The sequence below is a fragment of the Phyllobates terribilis genome, unplaced genomic scaffold (genome assembly GCF_046119375.1).
Source record: "Phyllobates terribilis strain yellow unplaced genomic scaffold, ASM4611937v1 Scaffold_1__5_contigs__length_1240528914, whole genome shotgun sequence".
Classification (NCBI taxonomy): domain Eukaryota; kingdom Metazoa; phylum Chordata; class Amphibia; order Anura; family Dendrobatidae; genus Phyllobates; species Phyllobates terribilis.
Genome location: NW_027362761.1, coordinates 382,207,565 through 382,225,194, shown reverse-complemented (window position 1 = coordinate 382,225,194; position 17,630 = coordinate 382,207,565). Strand labels below are relative to the sequence as shown.

The 17,630-nt window shown below is 44.6% G+C and overlaps 1 protein-coding gene across 4 annotated transcripts in view; it reads right to left on the bottom strand.

The window, feature by feature from the left end:
• Window positions 1-1,751: 1,751 nt before the first annotated feature.
• The window catches only part of OSBP2 (oxysterol binding protein 2), a 413,576-nt gene continuing 397,697 nt past the window's right edge, over window positions 1,752-17,630 (bottom strand). For all 4 annotated transcript variants that reach the window (XM_073676416.1, XM_073676415.1, XM_073676418.1 and 1 more), the window contains one exon: window positions 1,752-9,614. In XM_073676416.1, the coding sequence (XP_073532517.1) occupies window positions 9,472-9,614 (143 nt within the window). In that variant the 3' untranslated portion in view covers window positions 1,752-9,471. The remainder of the gene's footprint in view (window positions 9,615-17,630) is intronic.

Here is a 17,630-nt window from a genome sequence, read left to right as displayed (position 1 = left end):
AATTTACTTTTTTACACCATCTGTCTGTGGATTGCTAGAGTCAAAACTCTTTAGAGATGGTGTGGAAAGTTTTTCCAGCTTAAAGAGCTTCAACATCTCTTCTTTTGAGGTCTTCAGAAATGTCCTTTGTTCATGCCAGGATGCACTTTTATGAACACATGTTGTGAAGTCAGACTTTAACCCCTTAGTAACCATCAATACGCCTTTTTACTGACCTGCGATATAAGAGACTAGCATCCCCCAATGGGTGACACTCTGGTAGCTGTCAGCTGTACATTACATCTGACAAATTGCTGCATCAACCATGAGCAGTGTTGGCACCGACCATGGCTGTTTAACCCCTTTGATGCTGCTGTCAATAGTGACTACAGAATCTAAATAGTTAACAGAGTGTGAGGTCTTTCTCTTTAACCCCATTGGCACCATGAGATCTTAATTGTGTGGTCCTGATGTTTGCCATAGCAGTTCATGGCCAAATAAGGGCCTTAGAGTCTGCCGGCTATAGTGACCTTTTTAGAAGCTATCAAAAGTTAGGTGGTAAAAATAAACTTTTTCATTGCTGTCATGGCACTTTGCATTAATTCCTGAAGCGCACCTGAAGGGTTAATGAACTACCCGAAAGCAATTTTGAATACGTTGAGGGATGCTGTTTTTAAAATGGTATCACTTTTGGTAGCTTCCCAATATATAGGACCCCCAAAATCACTTCAAAACTGAACAGGTCCCTAAAAATATGAGTTTTGTAAATTTCCTTAAAAAAATGAAAAATTACTGCTCCATCTTTAAACTTTTAAAATTCTAACAAAATAAAACAACATTTTACATATGGTGCTCATGTAAAGCAGACATGTGAAATGTTATTTATTTATGTTTATTTTGTCGTGTAACTGGATTAAAGGGATAATCATTCAAAGTTTGAAAATTGCAATTTTTTTTTAAATTGTCAAATTTCTGATATTTTTATAAATTAACGCAAAACATATCAACCTAAATTTAATATGATTATAAAGTATAATGTGTCACAAAAAAATATTCTCAAAATCAATGGGATATGTTGAAGCATTCCAGAATTATTACTATATAAAGGGACATGTCAGATTTAAAAAAATTGATCTGGTCACTAAAGGTTTAATAGATCCTAGTTTGGCTAGGGTCACACAGCTGTTTTCTCTCCATCCAAGAAAATTGGTCTGATTATGCTAATCAAACTTTGATCAGAGTGGGATCCGATTTTTTTCAGAGTTGGAGAGAGAAAAAAAATAGTTTCTCCACCTTTTCCATGCAGTCAGTCCGTGATAAGCAGAACAATAAGACATGAATGGGCGAGTGCCATCTGATTGTTGGAGGCAAATCATCCAGGCTGCAATAAGAAAAAAGTCAGACATGTGCACGGCCCCATAGAATAACATAGGTACAAGTGCTATCCGTCAAAACCACGGATAGCACTCGTCCCATTAAAGCGACCATGTACACAAGACCTTCTTTACGGAGCACAATCCTGCTTACAGATGCGCTTTAAACTACATACATTGCAGAGATATGGAAAATGCTGGAGAGGGTCACAAATTTTCAAGCATCACTGTAGCTTTTGATAAATCTCCATTATGTTCACCCAAATCAAGTTTCTCATTGGGTCCTTGACTTTTATTACCCAGAGGCCATAAAATTATATTATACTCATATTCTGGTATAAAGGATTCGGTGTATCCCCCGTTAAGTTCACACTGTGATCGAAACATGACAACAAGATCTGATCGTATCATTTATTGATGGGTTTGTATGGTTGTTTCTGAGCCACAGAACATGTTGTGCTTTTATTACAGTCTTTCAAATTCTCACAATGTCCACAGGTAACGTCAGAGGGACGAGAAATATTCCCGGAGTGTATGAACCTGTATGCAGGAAAACACAGCCGATCAGCTTTTCACCTTTATTCACATTTCAGTATAGCCACCATGTTTGTGACAGTACAGTCATTGCATTCACAGTCCATCAATAACCAGTTCATGTACATTCATCCTTTGGTTATTCTGTTACCTTATTCTGACCCCAAGTCCTCCATCCCATCTTGTCATTGAGACTTCACAGTGATGGGACCAGACATTGTACACTACTGAGTAATAAGTATTAGCCGCTACACCCTGAGATCTACACATCTTGTTTCAGGAGTCAATGAGAGCTGTTGTTTTTAGGCGATACAATTGGAGGTGGCTCGTACCTTCATTTTACCTCTACCTGTATTCTTCATAACTTTCTTATATTGCATTAATAGACTGCAGCATTCTGGAGCTGCCTACTGATAAATATCTGGCTGCACCAATAACTTTTATTTTATGTATTTAAACTACCTGCAAAAATCTTCCTATAGTGACAGAGCTATGATTGAAAGGCTTTGCATGATGTTTGAAGGCAGCGGTTTCAGGCACTAAAATTATCACAGCAAGATCCTATATAAACACCAAGAAATCCTCAGCCTCTTTAGAGACTACATACATATTAGACCGTGAAAGTGAAAAATAGGAAAATCTTGTCCTATATGAGATCTATCTAGTTCTTTCAACCATGCCACGTACAGACGACAACTTCTGTATAGCAGTCCGAGCTAAAGTCTTAGATTGGTCGGAACACATTTTACCAATGGGCATTTAAACTGGCGGTATTAGTTATACATATGGCCAAAGTAATGATGCCCATTGCATTTTTCACGTATTGTAGTCCTGGGATTGTATTACGTGAGGGTACGTCCACATTTTTTTAGAGTTGTATGTGTCTGAAAACACACCCTAGATGCAGTGGTCGAGGTTTTCAAACATATATTTAAAGAGGCTGGCCACTACTTTTACACTGGTGACCTATCCTTAGGATAGGTTATCAATGTCTGATCGGCTGGGGTCAGACACCCAGCATCCCCGATGATCAGCCGTTATCCGTGGCCACCGGCCGTAAATACTTACTTGCAGAGCTGCTCCGTCTTCTGGTAGTGGCTGGGACGTGGTAATGCACATCCGCCTCCTATTCAAATCAATAGGAGCGGATGTACAGTACCCTGTGGCAGCCTCCACCAGGAGACGGAGCAGCTCCGCAAGTGAGTATTTCCGGCCAGCAGCCGACACCGATAACAGCTGATTGGCCGGGGTGCCGAGTGTCTGAGCCCAGCTGATCAGACATTGATAACCTATCCCAAGGATAGGTCATCACTATAGAAGTAGTGGACAACCTCTTTAAAGTGTATTTATCATTTCAGGTGCACTTGCAGCAGAATGTCTGTCTGCCTCCAGCTCCTCTTCCACCTCCCTTCTCCATAGAATTATATGAGCAGCAACTGCCATCACCTGTCTCAGTAATGGGAAAGTTTATATTCACTGAACTAAAATTTTACGCATCAATTGATAGTGAAATATCAATCTGGGAGGAGAAAGAAGCAGATTTCTCTGGTAAGATATAAAAATTCTTACCTTCACTTATACTATTGTTTTATGGAAAAAATAAAACAGTTACTCTTTAAAACCTAACCCTAAGAGACCAATTCTATTATGGCTGATATTACACACTGTTTCTGTTGCCTTATTTTTTTAAAGATATTTTTGAAGTTTAAAGGTTGAATTAAAAGTGCCTTTCTCCACCTTTTTTGTAATGTTTCTACAAATCTTGACAGATTAAAAAAAAACCTCTGTATGAAGCAAATGGAGACACATTATGTCCCAATACACTTCCACTATTATACGACAGCTCACCACTATTACAGTCTTATTACAGCTGTGACATAAAGCATCAGAAAGAGATAGTGTGAACACGGCCTTGAGTTAGGGTGCTTTCACATTGCATTTTGTCACACGTTCGTTGGTCCTGTCGGGGCTTATGTCCAAACCCCCTTCCCCCCACCCGCAAAACGATGGGGCCATAGACTATAATGGTGCCGACAGAGTGAATATGCCCTCTGCTGTGTATCATTTTTGGCGTATACGCCTACTGGAAGCGGAAATTCGGATATAGTAGACTGCGTCTAGGTGTCTGTCTCCAGTAGGAATATACGCCCAAAAATGATGCACGTTCAGAGCGCACATTCACTCTGTCGGCACCATTATAGTCTATGGCCCCGTCAGCGCATACGCCCAAATCCTGTTTTACAGGGGTTTCAGATGTAAGCCCCCGACAGGACCAACGAAGGTTTGACAAAACGCAATGTAAAAGCACCCTTAGCTACAGACATTACATAGCTATGAGATGAATGATTGTTTGGCCAGCATCTAGAACATCTAACTCCGTAAGAGAGGGAGATAAGCAGCATTTCTAATTTCCTTTGGAAACAATGCATGAACAAGTAAAATTTGACCCGTGGGAACATAATTTCCAATTGCAGATGCCATAGTTGTCCAAGGTCAATAGATTGTCAGCATTTCTATATGGAGTTATTGGGATTGGCCAAGTTTAAAAAAATGAACATCTATGACCAGTTTTCGAGGTGTACACTGTTTGTTGGAAGACCCTCATTATGTAATACTGACCAGTCATCTGGTAGTTCGGCCCCTTCATTCATTCAGCTCCTGGATGAACGGCCATTTATGGCTCTGCGCTAGAATAAAGCTGCATTTACACTGAAAAATAATTATGGAGGAGCGTTGTTAAAAATGCTTGTTTCATGATTATCTTGCGGTGTAAACAGGCTGACAATCACCCAATAAATGAGCAAAAGTCTCATTCATAGTGAGAAATAATCTTTTGCATAGTGCAAAAGATCCTTGTTCTTAGCAGTGCGTCATCCTGTGTAAACAGGACTCTCACTTCCGAGAGCCATGGCAGTCTAAGCGCATTGAGTGATCTATTACAGATCGCTTGGTGTGCATCGCTTACTTCGGTCTGTCTACGTAAACAGGCCAATAAACTGCCACCGATCGGTAAGGTTTATTGATCAGCGGTTATATCGAGCTGCCGGTTGGTCCGTGTAATGGGACCTGAAGGAGTGTCACAGATCTATAACCTGTTAACTAGCTTCACTATATCATGTGGCGTAGTCCTGACTTTATATACATGTTCACTGATCCTTACATGGTTAAATAAGTATATATAAAAATACAGCTGCAATAGTAGTAGCAAGACTACGTCTAGTGAAATGTCTAAAGCTACCCTAGTAATTGCACACTATGTGGAGTAGATTATAGTCCCATGATTTCCAGACAGGTGACAAAAAGAGTAGTTATCACACTAAAACTGAACGTAAGCGCTACTGTCAATCGTCACTACCTCACCATGATGTCTGTATAAAAAGGCAAATTCATTCATTTTATATACTTATATCAAAATGGTTTGCTCTTTTAAAATCTGAATCCTAATATTGCACGGTCTGCTTCGCGATGGAGTTAGTAAAGATGATTTGACTTTTCATAGGGCATTACAGAATTTGAAAAATGTATTTAACCAGGAATTAATTTTTCTGGTTGCTTCTGATAAAAAAAAAGTATAATAAGCACCTCCAGTGTATTGCAATAGGATTCAAAGAGAACCCGTTATCGAATATAGGGTCCCTCAACTGCTGCCAAAGTGTTACACATAATGGTAATAACTTTCCAAAGATGTTCCCTTCTGAAATGAAATATAGAGCAAGTTATAAAGTATGCAGTCATGCAGTATTAGTATTACAAGGCACCTCACGTGGCATCCATAAGCAGTGATGCGAGATGTACTAATATGTGCATGGACTAGATGGCGCTATAACTGCTTTGTAATCCTAGGTCTGCATGACTGAGGGGAGACCGGGACCACCTCCTTGACTCTTAACTGGTTGTGATTGCTACTTTCTAACTTTTTTCTTCTTTACGCTGTAAAGCCCATTTACAAGAAGAATTTGTTTAACAAGTAATTACTATAATGCTATAACACCATGGTGACAGTTTAGTAACAGAATATCCTTTAATGTTCTGCTTGGTAGTAAAGCTGCCATCAGTCTTCTGTAAATCTGTCTTGGTTGCAATACAAATAAATTTGGGTTGTGAGATTGCACCAATGCCAATTTTAAAATCAAATTAGTTTTTTCCAATAGATTTTTAATACCACCCGATAGAGAGTCTGTCACTATGAACACTCCGATTAAACAACTTATACATTCACACTGGTAATTTAGCCCCTATAAAAATCATACCTGTAGTACAGATTTCACTCATTTCATTTGATATAAAAAATATTTTATTAGCTATGTAAATGAGGGATCCTCGGTGCACCCTTGGTGGGGCCAAGCGCTCAGTGCGCACCGTCCCACCCCTTCAATTACAATCCTCCGCACCTTGTTGATTGACAGCGCTCACTTTGGAATGGTGCCTGAATTGAATCCCCAGCCCTGCGCATCCACACTGACACTGTAGGCGCCCATGAAGTGCACACACACAGTATTAGTGTGGGCATTCTCTCATCCCCCTCTCTTTTCTGAAGTGGCCTCTTGCTGCCCACATGATCATACAGTAGCGGGCAGCCGATGCAGACAGGAGAGGAGGATGCGCGCGAGCTCGCATTGAAACTGTGTGCTCCCAGCTACTGCAGTGTCAGTGCAGACACACAGGCCTCGGGATTCAGATCAGGCAGCGCTCTAAGCAACACCAAGGGTGCACCAAGGACCCGTCATTACATAAGTAATAAAACCGTTTTTAAAAACAAATTGGTGAACTCTGTACTACATGTTTGATTGTTATAGGTGCCAAGTCCCCTATATGAATGTATATGTAGTTTAATTTGAGTTTTGGGGATGACAAACTCCATTTAAGTTAGTTTTTATGTAGTATGTTGATAAATTTGGATGAATCTGAACGAATAGTTTTGTACATCCTGAATTGGTGATCATTTAACCAAAAGGGCAGCAAAAACGCGCTATCAAGTCGTAGGTCCACCAGGTCTACTATGAAATATGCCTCATTACCTCATAAAAAACAATTTTTGTATCTCACTAAGCATTTTTAGATACGTAAGTAATGTCAGAGTACAGATGTACTGTATCCTAAGTGCCTGTCATATTACTTCTAATAGCACCTTCCAGGCAACAAAGGAACTTGTCTTATGTTCAGGAGATAGACAGTACACAACACCATTTCCAAAAAAGTTGGGTTGATGTGTAAAATGTGAAGGAAACAAGAATGCAATATTTGGAAATCTCATCCATATTTTATTCACAACATAGAACACAGATCAGAAGGTGAACTTTAGATTTTTTCCATTTCATTTGATAATATTAACTATTAGAAGTTGATGGCAGCAACACATCTTGAAAGGCACAATCCATGCTGAGTATTGGGCATCATTCAGACGTCCCTGTTGCTTCCATTCTTTTCACGGATACAACAAATACCTATTATAACCTACTGTCCTATTCACATGTCCGTGTTTTTATACAGACCATGTGTCAGTGCAAAACTCCTGGAGATAGGTTCATTTTTTATGGTATCATGGCTGAAAACGTCCAATACAAATGGGTCTGTGAAAAACATGTAAAGCACAGAGATGGCATCAGTGTGCAGTCCCATGTGCAACATTGCAAAGGATAGAAAGAGCTTTGTAATTTACTTAGATATTTATCAATCCTTGAAAAACACTGATGGTAAAAACAGACACATGGACCAAACACTGATGTCACACTGATCCCAAACGCTGATAACACAGTACTATTTTTCCATGTACTTATTTAAACACTGATGTGTGAATGAGGCCTTGTATAGAGGTTTTAATAAAACACATGCTCCCATCCAGACAATGTCTATTTCAGGGAAGACCTTGTATATTTCAGCAAGACAATGCTAAACCACATACTGCACCCATCACAACAGCATGGCTTCACAGAATAGGAGTTTGGGTGATGAACTGGCCGCCTGCAGTCCAGAACCTTCACCAATAGAAAACATTTGGCGCATTATAGAATAAAAAATTCTACAAAGACCTCGGACAATCGAGCTGCTTGAATCCTACATCAGACAAGAATGGGACAACATTCCTCGCCCAAAACTCCAGCAATCTATCTACTCACTTCCAAGATGTTTACAGACTTATGTAAAAAGAAGAGGGGAGGGATGATACACAATGGTAGACATGGCCTGGGCCAAACTTTTTGGAGATGTGTTGCTCCCATCAATTTAGTTAATTTTTTTCAAATGAGCTGGAAAATGTCTGACTTTCAGCTTCTGATCTGTGCTTTATGTTCTGTTGTGAATAAAATATGTCTATAAGAGATTTCCAAATCATTGCATTATTGTTTTCTTTACACGTTACACAGCCTCCCAACTTTTTTGGAATTGGGGCTGTAGATTTTGGAACTAAGACTGGACTAAGAGCTTATGCACATATCAAAGCCATGCAGGGACCCTGTGTGAAAGGAAACAGGTCCCTATTACAGAACTGTTAGCAGTCTGTGTGCTGCTGTATGGAGGCATTGTATCCATCTTAAAAGCCTAATATGGCATGTGTTGGGCAATGCCATGTTTTATTTTTCTCATAGATCCATTATTTATCTCCATAGCACTCTATGGCCATCCTATTATGGATTAGTACAACACGGATCCGTGCTAAGACATTGTGCATGAGGCTTATACAACATTATATCCTTACTACCATGAAGAATAAGAAGTAAATCCATTGCAACATTGTCTTGTCATACAAAGAAGCCATGTAATGAAGCCTTTTAATAACCAGTCATTAATAGCCCAGGCTTACAAAGCAGCGCCGCCCTGTGGGCTACCATTTCACCCTGATCTACTTGAACATGAATACAATTGCCTAGTAAAAGAGGGCCATGATCTTTGGAAAAGTATCAACAAAAGTGCCCTAGTCAATTAAAAAATAAAGATATAACACAGTGATGTTAATTGTAACTGAATACCGGACCCATCATTTAGTGTACAAACTTTTCAAGAAATGTACAAATGACCACCGTCATCAGAATTAGTGATTTCCTCGCTGCCCATAATTAAAAGCATTTTATAATTTGTTAACAAGAATATACATATGCATCTAATGTACATAAATAAATTATATAGCTAAGAGTACCTTCATTTTCTATGCTTTGCTCAAAGTCTAAGATTGTACTTGTGAAAGATTGACTTGAGAACTAGAGAAAAACCCTTATTGAACAAAGCCCAATTATATATATATATATATATTTATACATATACGTATGTACGTGTATATATAGTAAATGTTAAAATAAACATCAAAATAAATATTCTTATTTCCCAACTATTACGGTAGTTGATAAAAAAGAAATTCCAATGTTGTAAAATGAAAAGCTTTAAAAAATACGCCTCAGATCCCTGTTCCCCCTCGAATCTCCCGCTCGGATGTGGTTATTTTGGCATGTGTTTTGGTTTGTATTTCTGCTTTGTTCACATTGGTAGTCGGCCTTTGCTGCCTGTTCCTGAGCGTTAAAGAGTCTTTGCCTGTTGTATGCAGCCCCTCATTGAGGCCGGCGAGATCTGTGAGCTTTCGTTGTCCCAGGCGCTGTCAGAAAATATCAGGACATTTCGACCAGTCTTGCTTTTCTTTGCTCTCCCAGTATCCTCCTTTATAAATGCACATGAGCTCATTGGTGTATGGATCGACCTTCCTCTCAAACCACAGTGGCTGATACCCTTCATAGTCATTACCTGCAAGGACATGTACGTGAACGGAAGAGAACAAGAATAAATGTTATAAAAAGAAGAGCTGTATGCTGATACATATGAAAACATAGTTACATGACAATAATGAATGGTTTCCGCCCATAAATGAGATGGGTCACTACTTTAAAGGCATTGGTGGCAGGGAGTTATGGGGGTCCATACAGTGTGTATTACTACCCCACCTGGTTTACCTGTTGTTCTCTTTAAAGGGATATTCTAAAGTTTGGCTGTTATCCATCATCCAATGAATAGGTGAAACTTCCTGATCGCTGGGGGTCCGATTGTTGGGTCCCAGGGGCGTACCGTCCATAGCGGCAGCCCACGCATGGGGCCCATGAGACAGTGGGGCCCAATGTGAAATGGCATCGGACCCCTCCATCCCACATCACAATCTCAACAGTATCTGCATCCTCAGGATGCAGATACAGTTGAAAACAGCCAGGCTCTGTCAGGACCTCCAGAGGATTCGGTGGCCCGGTGTCAGAAGGACCTACCTCTTCACCTCTGGCCGCACTGTGTCCGCCACGCAGGCGATGCCTCAGTGTCTGCTCTGTAAGTGCAGGAGATGAGGCTCCGCCAACCAGCTCCAGCAGAGGGGCAGCTCACAGCATGGCCCCTGCTCTCTCTGCCTCCCCTGCTCTGTATTGTACTGCTCTCCTCTCCCCCTCCTGCCTTCAGCCCTGCAATTTGCAAGAAAGCTCTGCAGCCGGGCCCTGGGAGATGGGAGGCTGCACCAGAGAAATGCATCATGTGCAATCATTTGCAGAGAGGGTAAGTCCATGTGTAATGTGTGTGTGTGTGTGTGTGTGTGCATATATGTGTACTAGCTATTAAACCCGTTCTACGCCCGGGTGGCGAGCATTTTTATTGGTATATGGTCTCCCATCCTGGTATGTGCTGCCCCTATCCAGCTATGTGCTGCCCCCATGCTGCTATGTGCTGCCCCCATCCTGTTATGTGCTGGCCCCATCCTGTGCCCCCATCCTGTTATGTGCTGTTCCTATCCTGGTATTTGTGCTGTCCCCATCCTGGTATTTGTGCTGCCTCCATCCTGGTATTTGTTCTCCCCAATCCTGTTCCCCCATCCTGTTATGTGTGGCCCCCATCCTATCCTGGTATGCATGGCATCCCTCCTCCCTATCCTGGTATGCATAGCACCCCTCATCCCTATCCTGGTATGTATGGCACCCCTCATCCCTTTCCTGGTATGCATGGCACCCCTCATTCCTATCCTGGTATGCATGGTACCCCTCATCCCTATCCTGGTATGCATGGCACCCTTCACCCCCAATCCTGGTATGCATGGCACACCTCATCCCAATCCTGGTATGTATGGCTCCCTCATCCCCAATCCTGGTATGTATGGCCCCCTCAGCCTTATCCTGGTATGCATGGGCCCCTCTCTCCCATCCTGGTATGCATGGCACTCCTCATCCCTATCCTGGTATGCATGGTACCCCATCCCTATCCTGGTATGTATAGTAACCCTCATCCTGGAATGCATGGCACCCCATCCCTCATCTTGGTATGCATGGTACCCCTCATCCCTATCATGTTATGCATGGCCCCTCATCCCTATTCTGGTATGCATGGCACCACATCCCTCCTCCTGGTATGCATAGCACCCAGCATCCCTATCCTGGTATGCATGGCCCCTCATCTGTATCCTGGTATGCATGGCTCCCCATCCCTCATCCTGGTATGCATGGCACCCCATCCCTATTCTGGTATGCATGGCACCCCTCATCCCTATCCTGGTATGCATGGTACCCCCTCATTCCTATTCTGGTATGCAAGGCACTCCTCATCCCCAATCCTGGTATGCATGGCACCCCTCATCCCCAATCCTGATATGCATGGCACCCCTCATCCCAATCCTGGTATGCATGGCACCCCATCCTTCATCCTGGTATGCATGGCCATGGCCCCCTCATCCCCAATCCTGGTATGCATGGCACCCCTCATCCCCAATCCTGTTATGCATGGCACCCCTCATCCCCAATCCTGGTATGCATGGCACCCCATCCCTCATCCTGGTATGCATGGCACCCCATCCCTCATCCTGGTATGCATGGCCCCCTCATCCCCAATCCCGGTATGCATGGCACCCCTCATCCCTATCCTGGTACGCATGGCACCCCTCATCCCTATCCTGGTACGCATGGCACCCCTCATCCCTATCCTGGTATGTATGGTACCCCTCATCCGTATCCTGGTATGCATGGCCCCCTCATCCCTATCCTGGTATGCATGGCCCCTCATCCCTATCCTGGTATGCATGGTACCCCCTCATCCCTATCCTGGTATGTATGGTACCCCCTCATCCCTATCCTGGTATGTATGGTACCCCCTCATCCCCAATCCTGGTATGCATGGCACCCCTCATCCCAATCCTGGTATGCATGGCACCCCATCCTTCATCCTGGTATGCATGGCCATGGCCCCCTCATCCCCAATCCTGGTATGCATGGCACCCCTCATCCCCAATCCTGTTATGCATGGCACCCCTCATCCCCAATCCTGGTATGCATGGCACCCCATCCCTCATCCTGGTATGCATGGCACCCCATCCCTCATCCTGGTATGCATGGCCCCCTCATCCCCAATCCTGGTATGCATGGCACCCCTCATCCCAAATCCTGGTATGCATGGCACCCATCCCTCATCCTGGTATGCATGGCCCCCTCATCCCTATCCTGGTATGCATGGTACCCGCTCATCCCTATCCTGGTATGTATGGTACCCCTCATCCATATCCTGGTATGCATGGCTCCCTCATCCCCAATCCTGGTATGCATGGCCCCCCCTATCCCAAATCTGGTATACATGGCACCCCTCATCCCAATCCTGGTATGCATGGCACCCAATCTCTCATCCTGGTATGCATGGCTCCCTCATCCCCAATCCTGGTATGTATGGCCCCCTCAGCCTTATCCTGGTATGCATGGCCCCCTCATCCCCAATCCTGGTATGCATGGCCCCCCTATCCCAAATCTGGTATACATGGCACCCCTCATCCCAATCCTGGTATGCATGGCACCCAATCTCTCATCCTGGTATGCATGGCTCCCTCATCTCCAATCCTGGTATGTATGGCCCCCTCAGCCTTATCCTGGTATGCATGGCCCCTCATCCCTTATCTTGGTTTGCATCGCACCCCATCCCTCATCCTGGTATGCATGGTACCCCGCATCACTATCCTGGTATGTGTGGTACCCCTTATCCCAATCTTGGTATGCATGGCACCCAATCTCTCATCCTGGTATGCATGGCTCCCTCATCCCCAATCCTGGTATGTATGGCCCCCTCAGCCTTATCCTGGTATGCATGGCCCCTCATCCCTCATCCAGGTTTGCATGGCACCCCATCCCTCATCCTGGTATGCATGGTACCCCGCATCACTATCCTGGTATGCGTGGTACCCCTCATCCCTATCCTGGTATACATGGTACCCCTCATCCCTATCCTGGTATGTATGCCCCCCTCATCCATATCCTGGTATGTATGCCCCCCTCATCCCTATCCTGGTATGTATGGTACCCCTCACCATGGTATGCATGGCACCCCATCCCTCATCCTGGCTTGCATGGCACCCCATCCTTCATCCTGGTATGCATGGTACCCCGCATCCCTATCCTGGTATGCGTGGTACCCCTCATCCCTATCCTGGTATACATGGTACCCCTCATCCCTATTCTGGTATGTATGGCCCCCTCATCCCTATCCTGGTATGCATGGCACCCCTCATCCCCCAATCCTGGTATGCATGGCACCCCATCCCTCATACTGGTATGTATGGTACCCCTCATCCTGGTATGCATGGCACCCCATCCCGCATCCCTATACTGGTATGCATGGTACCCCTCATCTCTATCCTGGTATACAGTATATGGCCTCCTCATCCCTATCCTGGTATGTATGGCCCCTCATCCCTATCCTGGTATGCATGACCCCCTCATCCCTATCCTGGTTTGCATGGCCCTTCTTTCCCAATCCTGGTATGCATGGCCCCCTCATCCCTATCCTGGTACGCATGGCACCCCTCATCCCTATCCTAGTACGCATGGCACCCCTCATCTCTATCCTGGTATGTATGGTACCCCTCATCCGTATCCTGGTATGCATGGCCCCCTCATCCCTATCCTGGTATGCATGGTACCCCCTCATTCCTATCCTGGTATGTATGGTACCCCCTCATCCCTATCCTGGTATGTATAGCACCCCATTCCTCATCCTGGTATGAATGGCCCCCTCATCTGTAACCTGGTATGCATGGTACCCCCTCATCCCTATCCTGTTAAGCATGGTACCCCCCTCATCCCTATCCTGGTATGCACGGTACCCCCTCATCCCTATCCTGGTATGTATGGTACCCCCTCATCCCTATCCTGGTACGTATGGTACCCCCTCATCCCTATCCTGGTATGTATGGTACCCCCTCATCCCTATTATGCTGCACACACACAAAACTATAAACAATTATACTCACCTTTCTTCCCTGTGCTCCAGCGCTGCGTCACGTTCTGCCGGAGGTCGGGGAAGGAGTGTGGCGTCGGAGTACGCGCGTGCCCATACCGCGCTGTCCGGCGCCATTTTGCTGAAGACACACTGCAAATGTGTCTTCAGTAAAATGGCGACGGATAGCGCGCTACGTGTATGCGCTAATTTCAAAGCCGCAATCCTGCCCCGGTCTCCGGCCAGAACAGAAGCGCCGCGGCAACGCTCCTCCCAGACAGGTAAGAATGTAAGTATGGCGCCGGAGATCGCAGTATGCATTGTGTCTACGCATACCGCGATCTCCGGCGCCATACGCCCCTCTTACCTGTAACGGCTCGATGCATTCTTCTGTCTGGAGCTAGACTGCACAGGTGCTTCGCGCTTGTGTAGTCTATAAAGGCTTCGGACAAAGGGACGCTTGTAGCGTCATATTATAGATGCATATGTGTGTGTGTGCATATATGTGTATGCATATGTGTGTGATTATATATATATATATATATATATATATATATATATATATATATATATATATATATATATATATAGTACAGACCAAAAGTTTGGACACACCTTCTCATTTAAAGATTTTTCTGTATTTTCATAACTATGAAAATTGTACATTCACACTGATGGCATCAAAACTATGAATTAACACATGTGGAATTATATACTTAACAAAAAAGTGTGAAACAACTGAAAATATGTCTTATATTCTAGGTTCTTCAAAGTAGCCACCTTTTGCTTTGATGACTGCTTTGCACACTCTTGGCATTCTCTTGATGAGCTTCAAGAGGTAGTCACCGGAAATGGTTTCCACTTCACAGGTGTGCCCTGTCAGGTTTAATAAGTGGGATTTCTTGCCTTATAAATGGGGTTGGGACCATCAGTTGTGTTGTGCAGAAGTCTGGTGGATACACAGCTGATAGTCCTACTGAATAGACTGTTAGAATTTGTATTATGGCAAGAAAAAAGCAGCTAAGTAAAGAAAAACGAGTGGCCATCATTACTTTAAGAAATGAAGGTCAGTCAGTCCAAAAAATTGGGAAAATTTTGAAAGTGTCCCCAAGTGCAGTTGCAAAAACCATCAAGCGCTACAAAGAAACTGGTTCACATGAGGACCGCCCCTTGAAAGGAAGACCAAGAGTCACCTCTGCTTCTGAGGATAAGATTATCCGAGTCACCAGCCTCAGAAATCGCAGGTTAACAGCAGCTCAGATTAGAGACCAGGTCAATGCCACACAGAGTTCTAGCAGCAGACACATCTCTACAACAACTGTTAAGAGGAGACTTTGTGCAGCAGGCCTTCATGGTAAAATAGCTGCTAGGAAACCACTGCTAAGGACAGGCAACAAGCAGAAGGGACTTGTTTGGGCTAAAGAACACAAGGAATGGACATTAGACCAGTGGAAATCTGTGCTTTGGTCTGATGAGTCCAAATTTGAGATCTTTGGTTCCAACCACCGTGTCTTTGTGCGACGCAGAAAAGGTGAACAGATGGACTCTACATGCCTGGCTCCCACCGTGAAGCACGGAGGAGGAGGTGTGATGGTGTGGGGGTGCTTTGCTGGTGACACTGTTGGGGATTTATTCAAAATTGAAGGCATACTGCACCAGCATGAATACCACAGCATCTTGCAGCGACATGTTATTCCATCCGGTTTGTGTTTAGTTGGACCATCATTTATTTTTCAACAGGACAATGACCCCAAACACACCTCCAGGCTGTGTAAGGGGTATTTGACCAAGAAGGAGAGTGATGGGGTGCTACGCCAGATGACCTGGCCTCCACAGTCACCAGACCTGAACCCAATCGAGATGGTTTGGGGTGAGCTGGACCGCAGAGTGAAGGCAAAAGGGCCAACAAGTGCTAAGCATCTCTGGGAACTCCTTCAAGATTGTTGGAAGACCATTTCCGGTGACTACCTCTTGAAGCTCATCAAGAGAATGCCAAGAGTGTGGAAAGCAGTCATCAAAGCAAAAGGTGGCTACTTCGAAGAACCTAGAATATAAGACATATTTTCAGTTGTTTCACATTTTTTTGTTAACTATATAATTCCATGTGTGTTAATTCATAGTTTTGATGCCTTCAGTGTGAATGTACAATTTTCATAGTCAAGAAAATACAGAAAAATCTTTAAATGAGGTGTGTCCAAACTTTTGGTCTGTACTGTATACACACACAGTATATATATATATGTGTGTGCATATATGCAGTGGTGTACTGCCAATGGTGGCAGGCCACGCCACTGCTATGGGACCCTTGAGCCGGGGGGGCCCACAGCGGGCCTTCACCGCAAGTGGGCCCTCACCGCATCGGGCCCCGCCTCCGCCCGTTAGCACCCGCACTGCCCAGGCGCTCGCCTGCACAGAATGATGGGAATGGAAACGTCTTCTGACGCGTCCTCCTCCATCATCATTGCTCACGCTGACGGCCGGAGGGTGGGCCCAGTGCAAGCAATGATGATGGAGGAGGGAGCGTCAGAAGGAGTTTCCACTCCCATCATTCTTCTTCGACGTATGACATCATTACAGGGCACCCACTGCTCTGAGATGTCCTGCGCTTCACACTGCACACTGAGGGGATTGGAGGATCGGCTGGAACCAGGAGAGGTTAGTATTGTATTTATTTTTTTTAAATCAGTGACTGGTGGCCATAATACAGTATGAGGAGTGCATTGTACTGCATGGAGGACCATGAAGAGTGCATTACACTGCATGGAGGACCACGGGGGGGCTTTATACTATATGGAGGCCCATCTGGGGGCATTATACTATATGGAGGACCATTGCGGGAGTGCATTATACAGCATGGAGGACCATGGGGGAGTGCATTATACTGCATGGAGGACCATGGGGAGTGCATTATACTACATGGAGGACCATGGGGTGCATTATGCTGTATGGAAGACCATGGGGGGTGCATTATACTGTATGGAGGACCATGGGGGTGCATTGTACTGTATGTAGGACTATGGGGGTGCATTATATTGTATGGAGGACTATGGGGAGTGCATTATACTGTATGCAGGACCATAGGGGGTGCATTATACTGCATGGAGGACCATTGGGGGGTGCATTATACTGCGTGGAGGACCATGGGGGGTGCATTATACTGTATGGAGGACCATGGGGGGTGCATTATACTGTGTGGAGGACCATGGGGGGTGCATTATACTATATGGAGGACCATGGGGGTGCATTATACTGTGTGGAGGACCATGGGGGTGCATTATACTGTATGGAGGACCATGGGGGTGCATTATACTGTATGGAGGACCAAGGGGTGCATTATACTGTGTGGAGGACCATGGAGGTGCATTATGCTGTATGGAGGACCATGGGGGGTGCATTATATTGTATGGAGGACCATGGGGGTGCATTATACTGTATGCAGGACCATAGAGGGTGCATTATACTGCATGGAGCACCATGGGGGTGCATTATACTGTATGGAGGACCATAGGGGTGCATTATGCTGCATGGAGGACCATGGGGTGCATT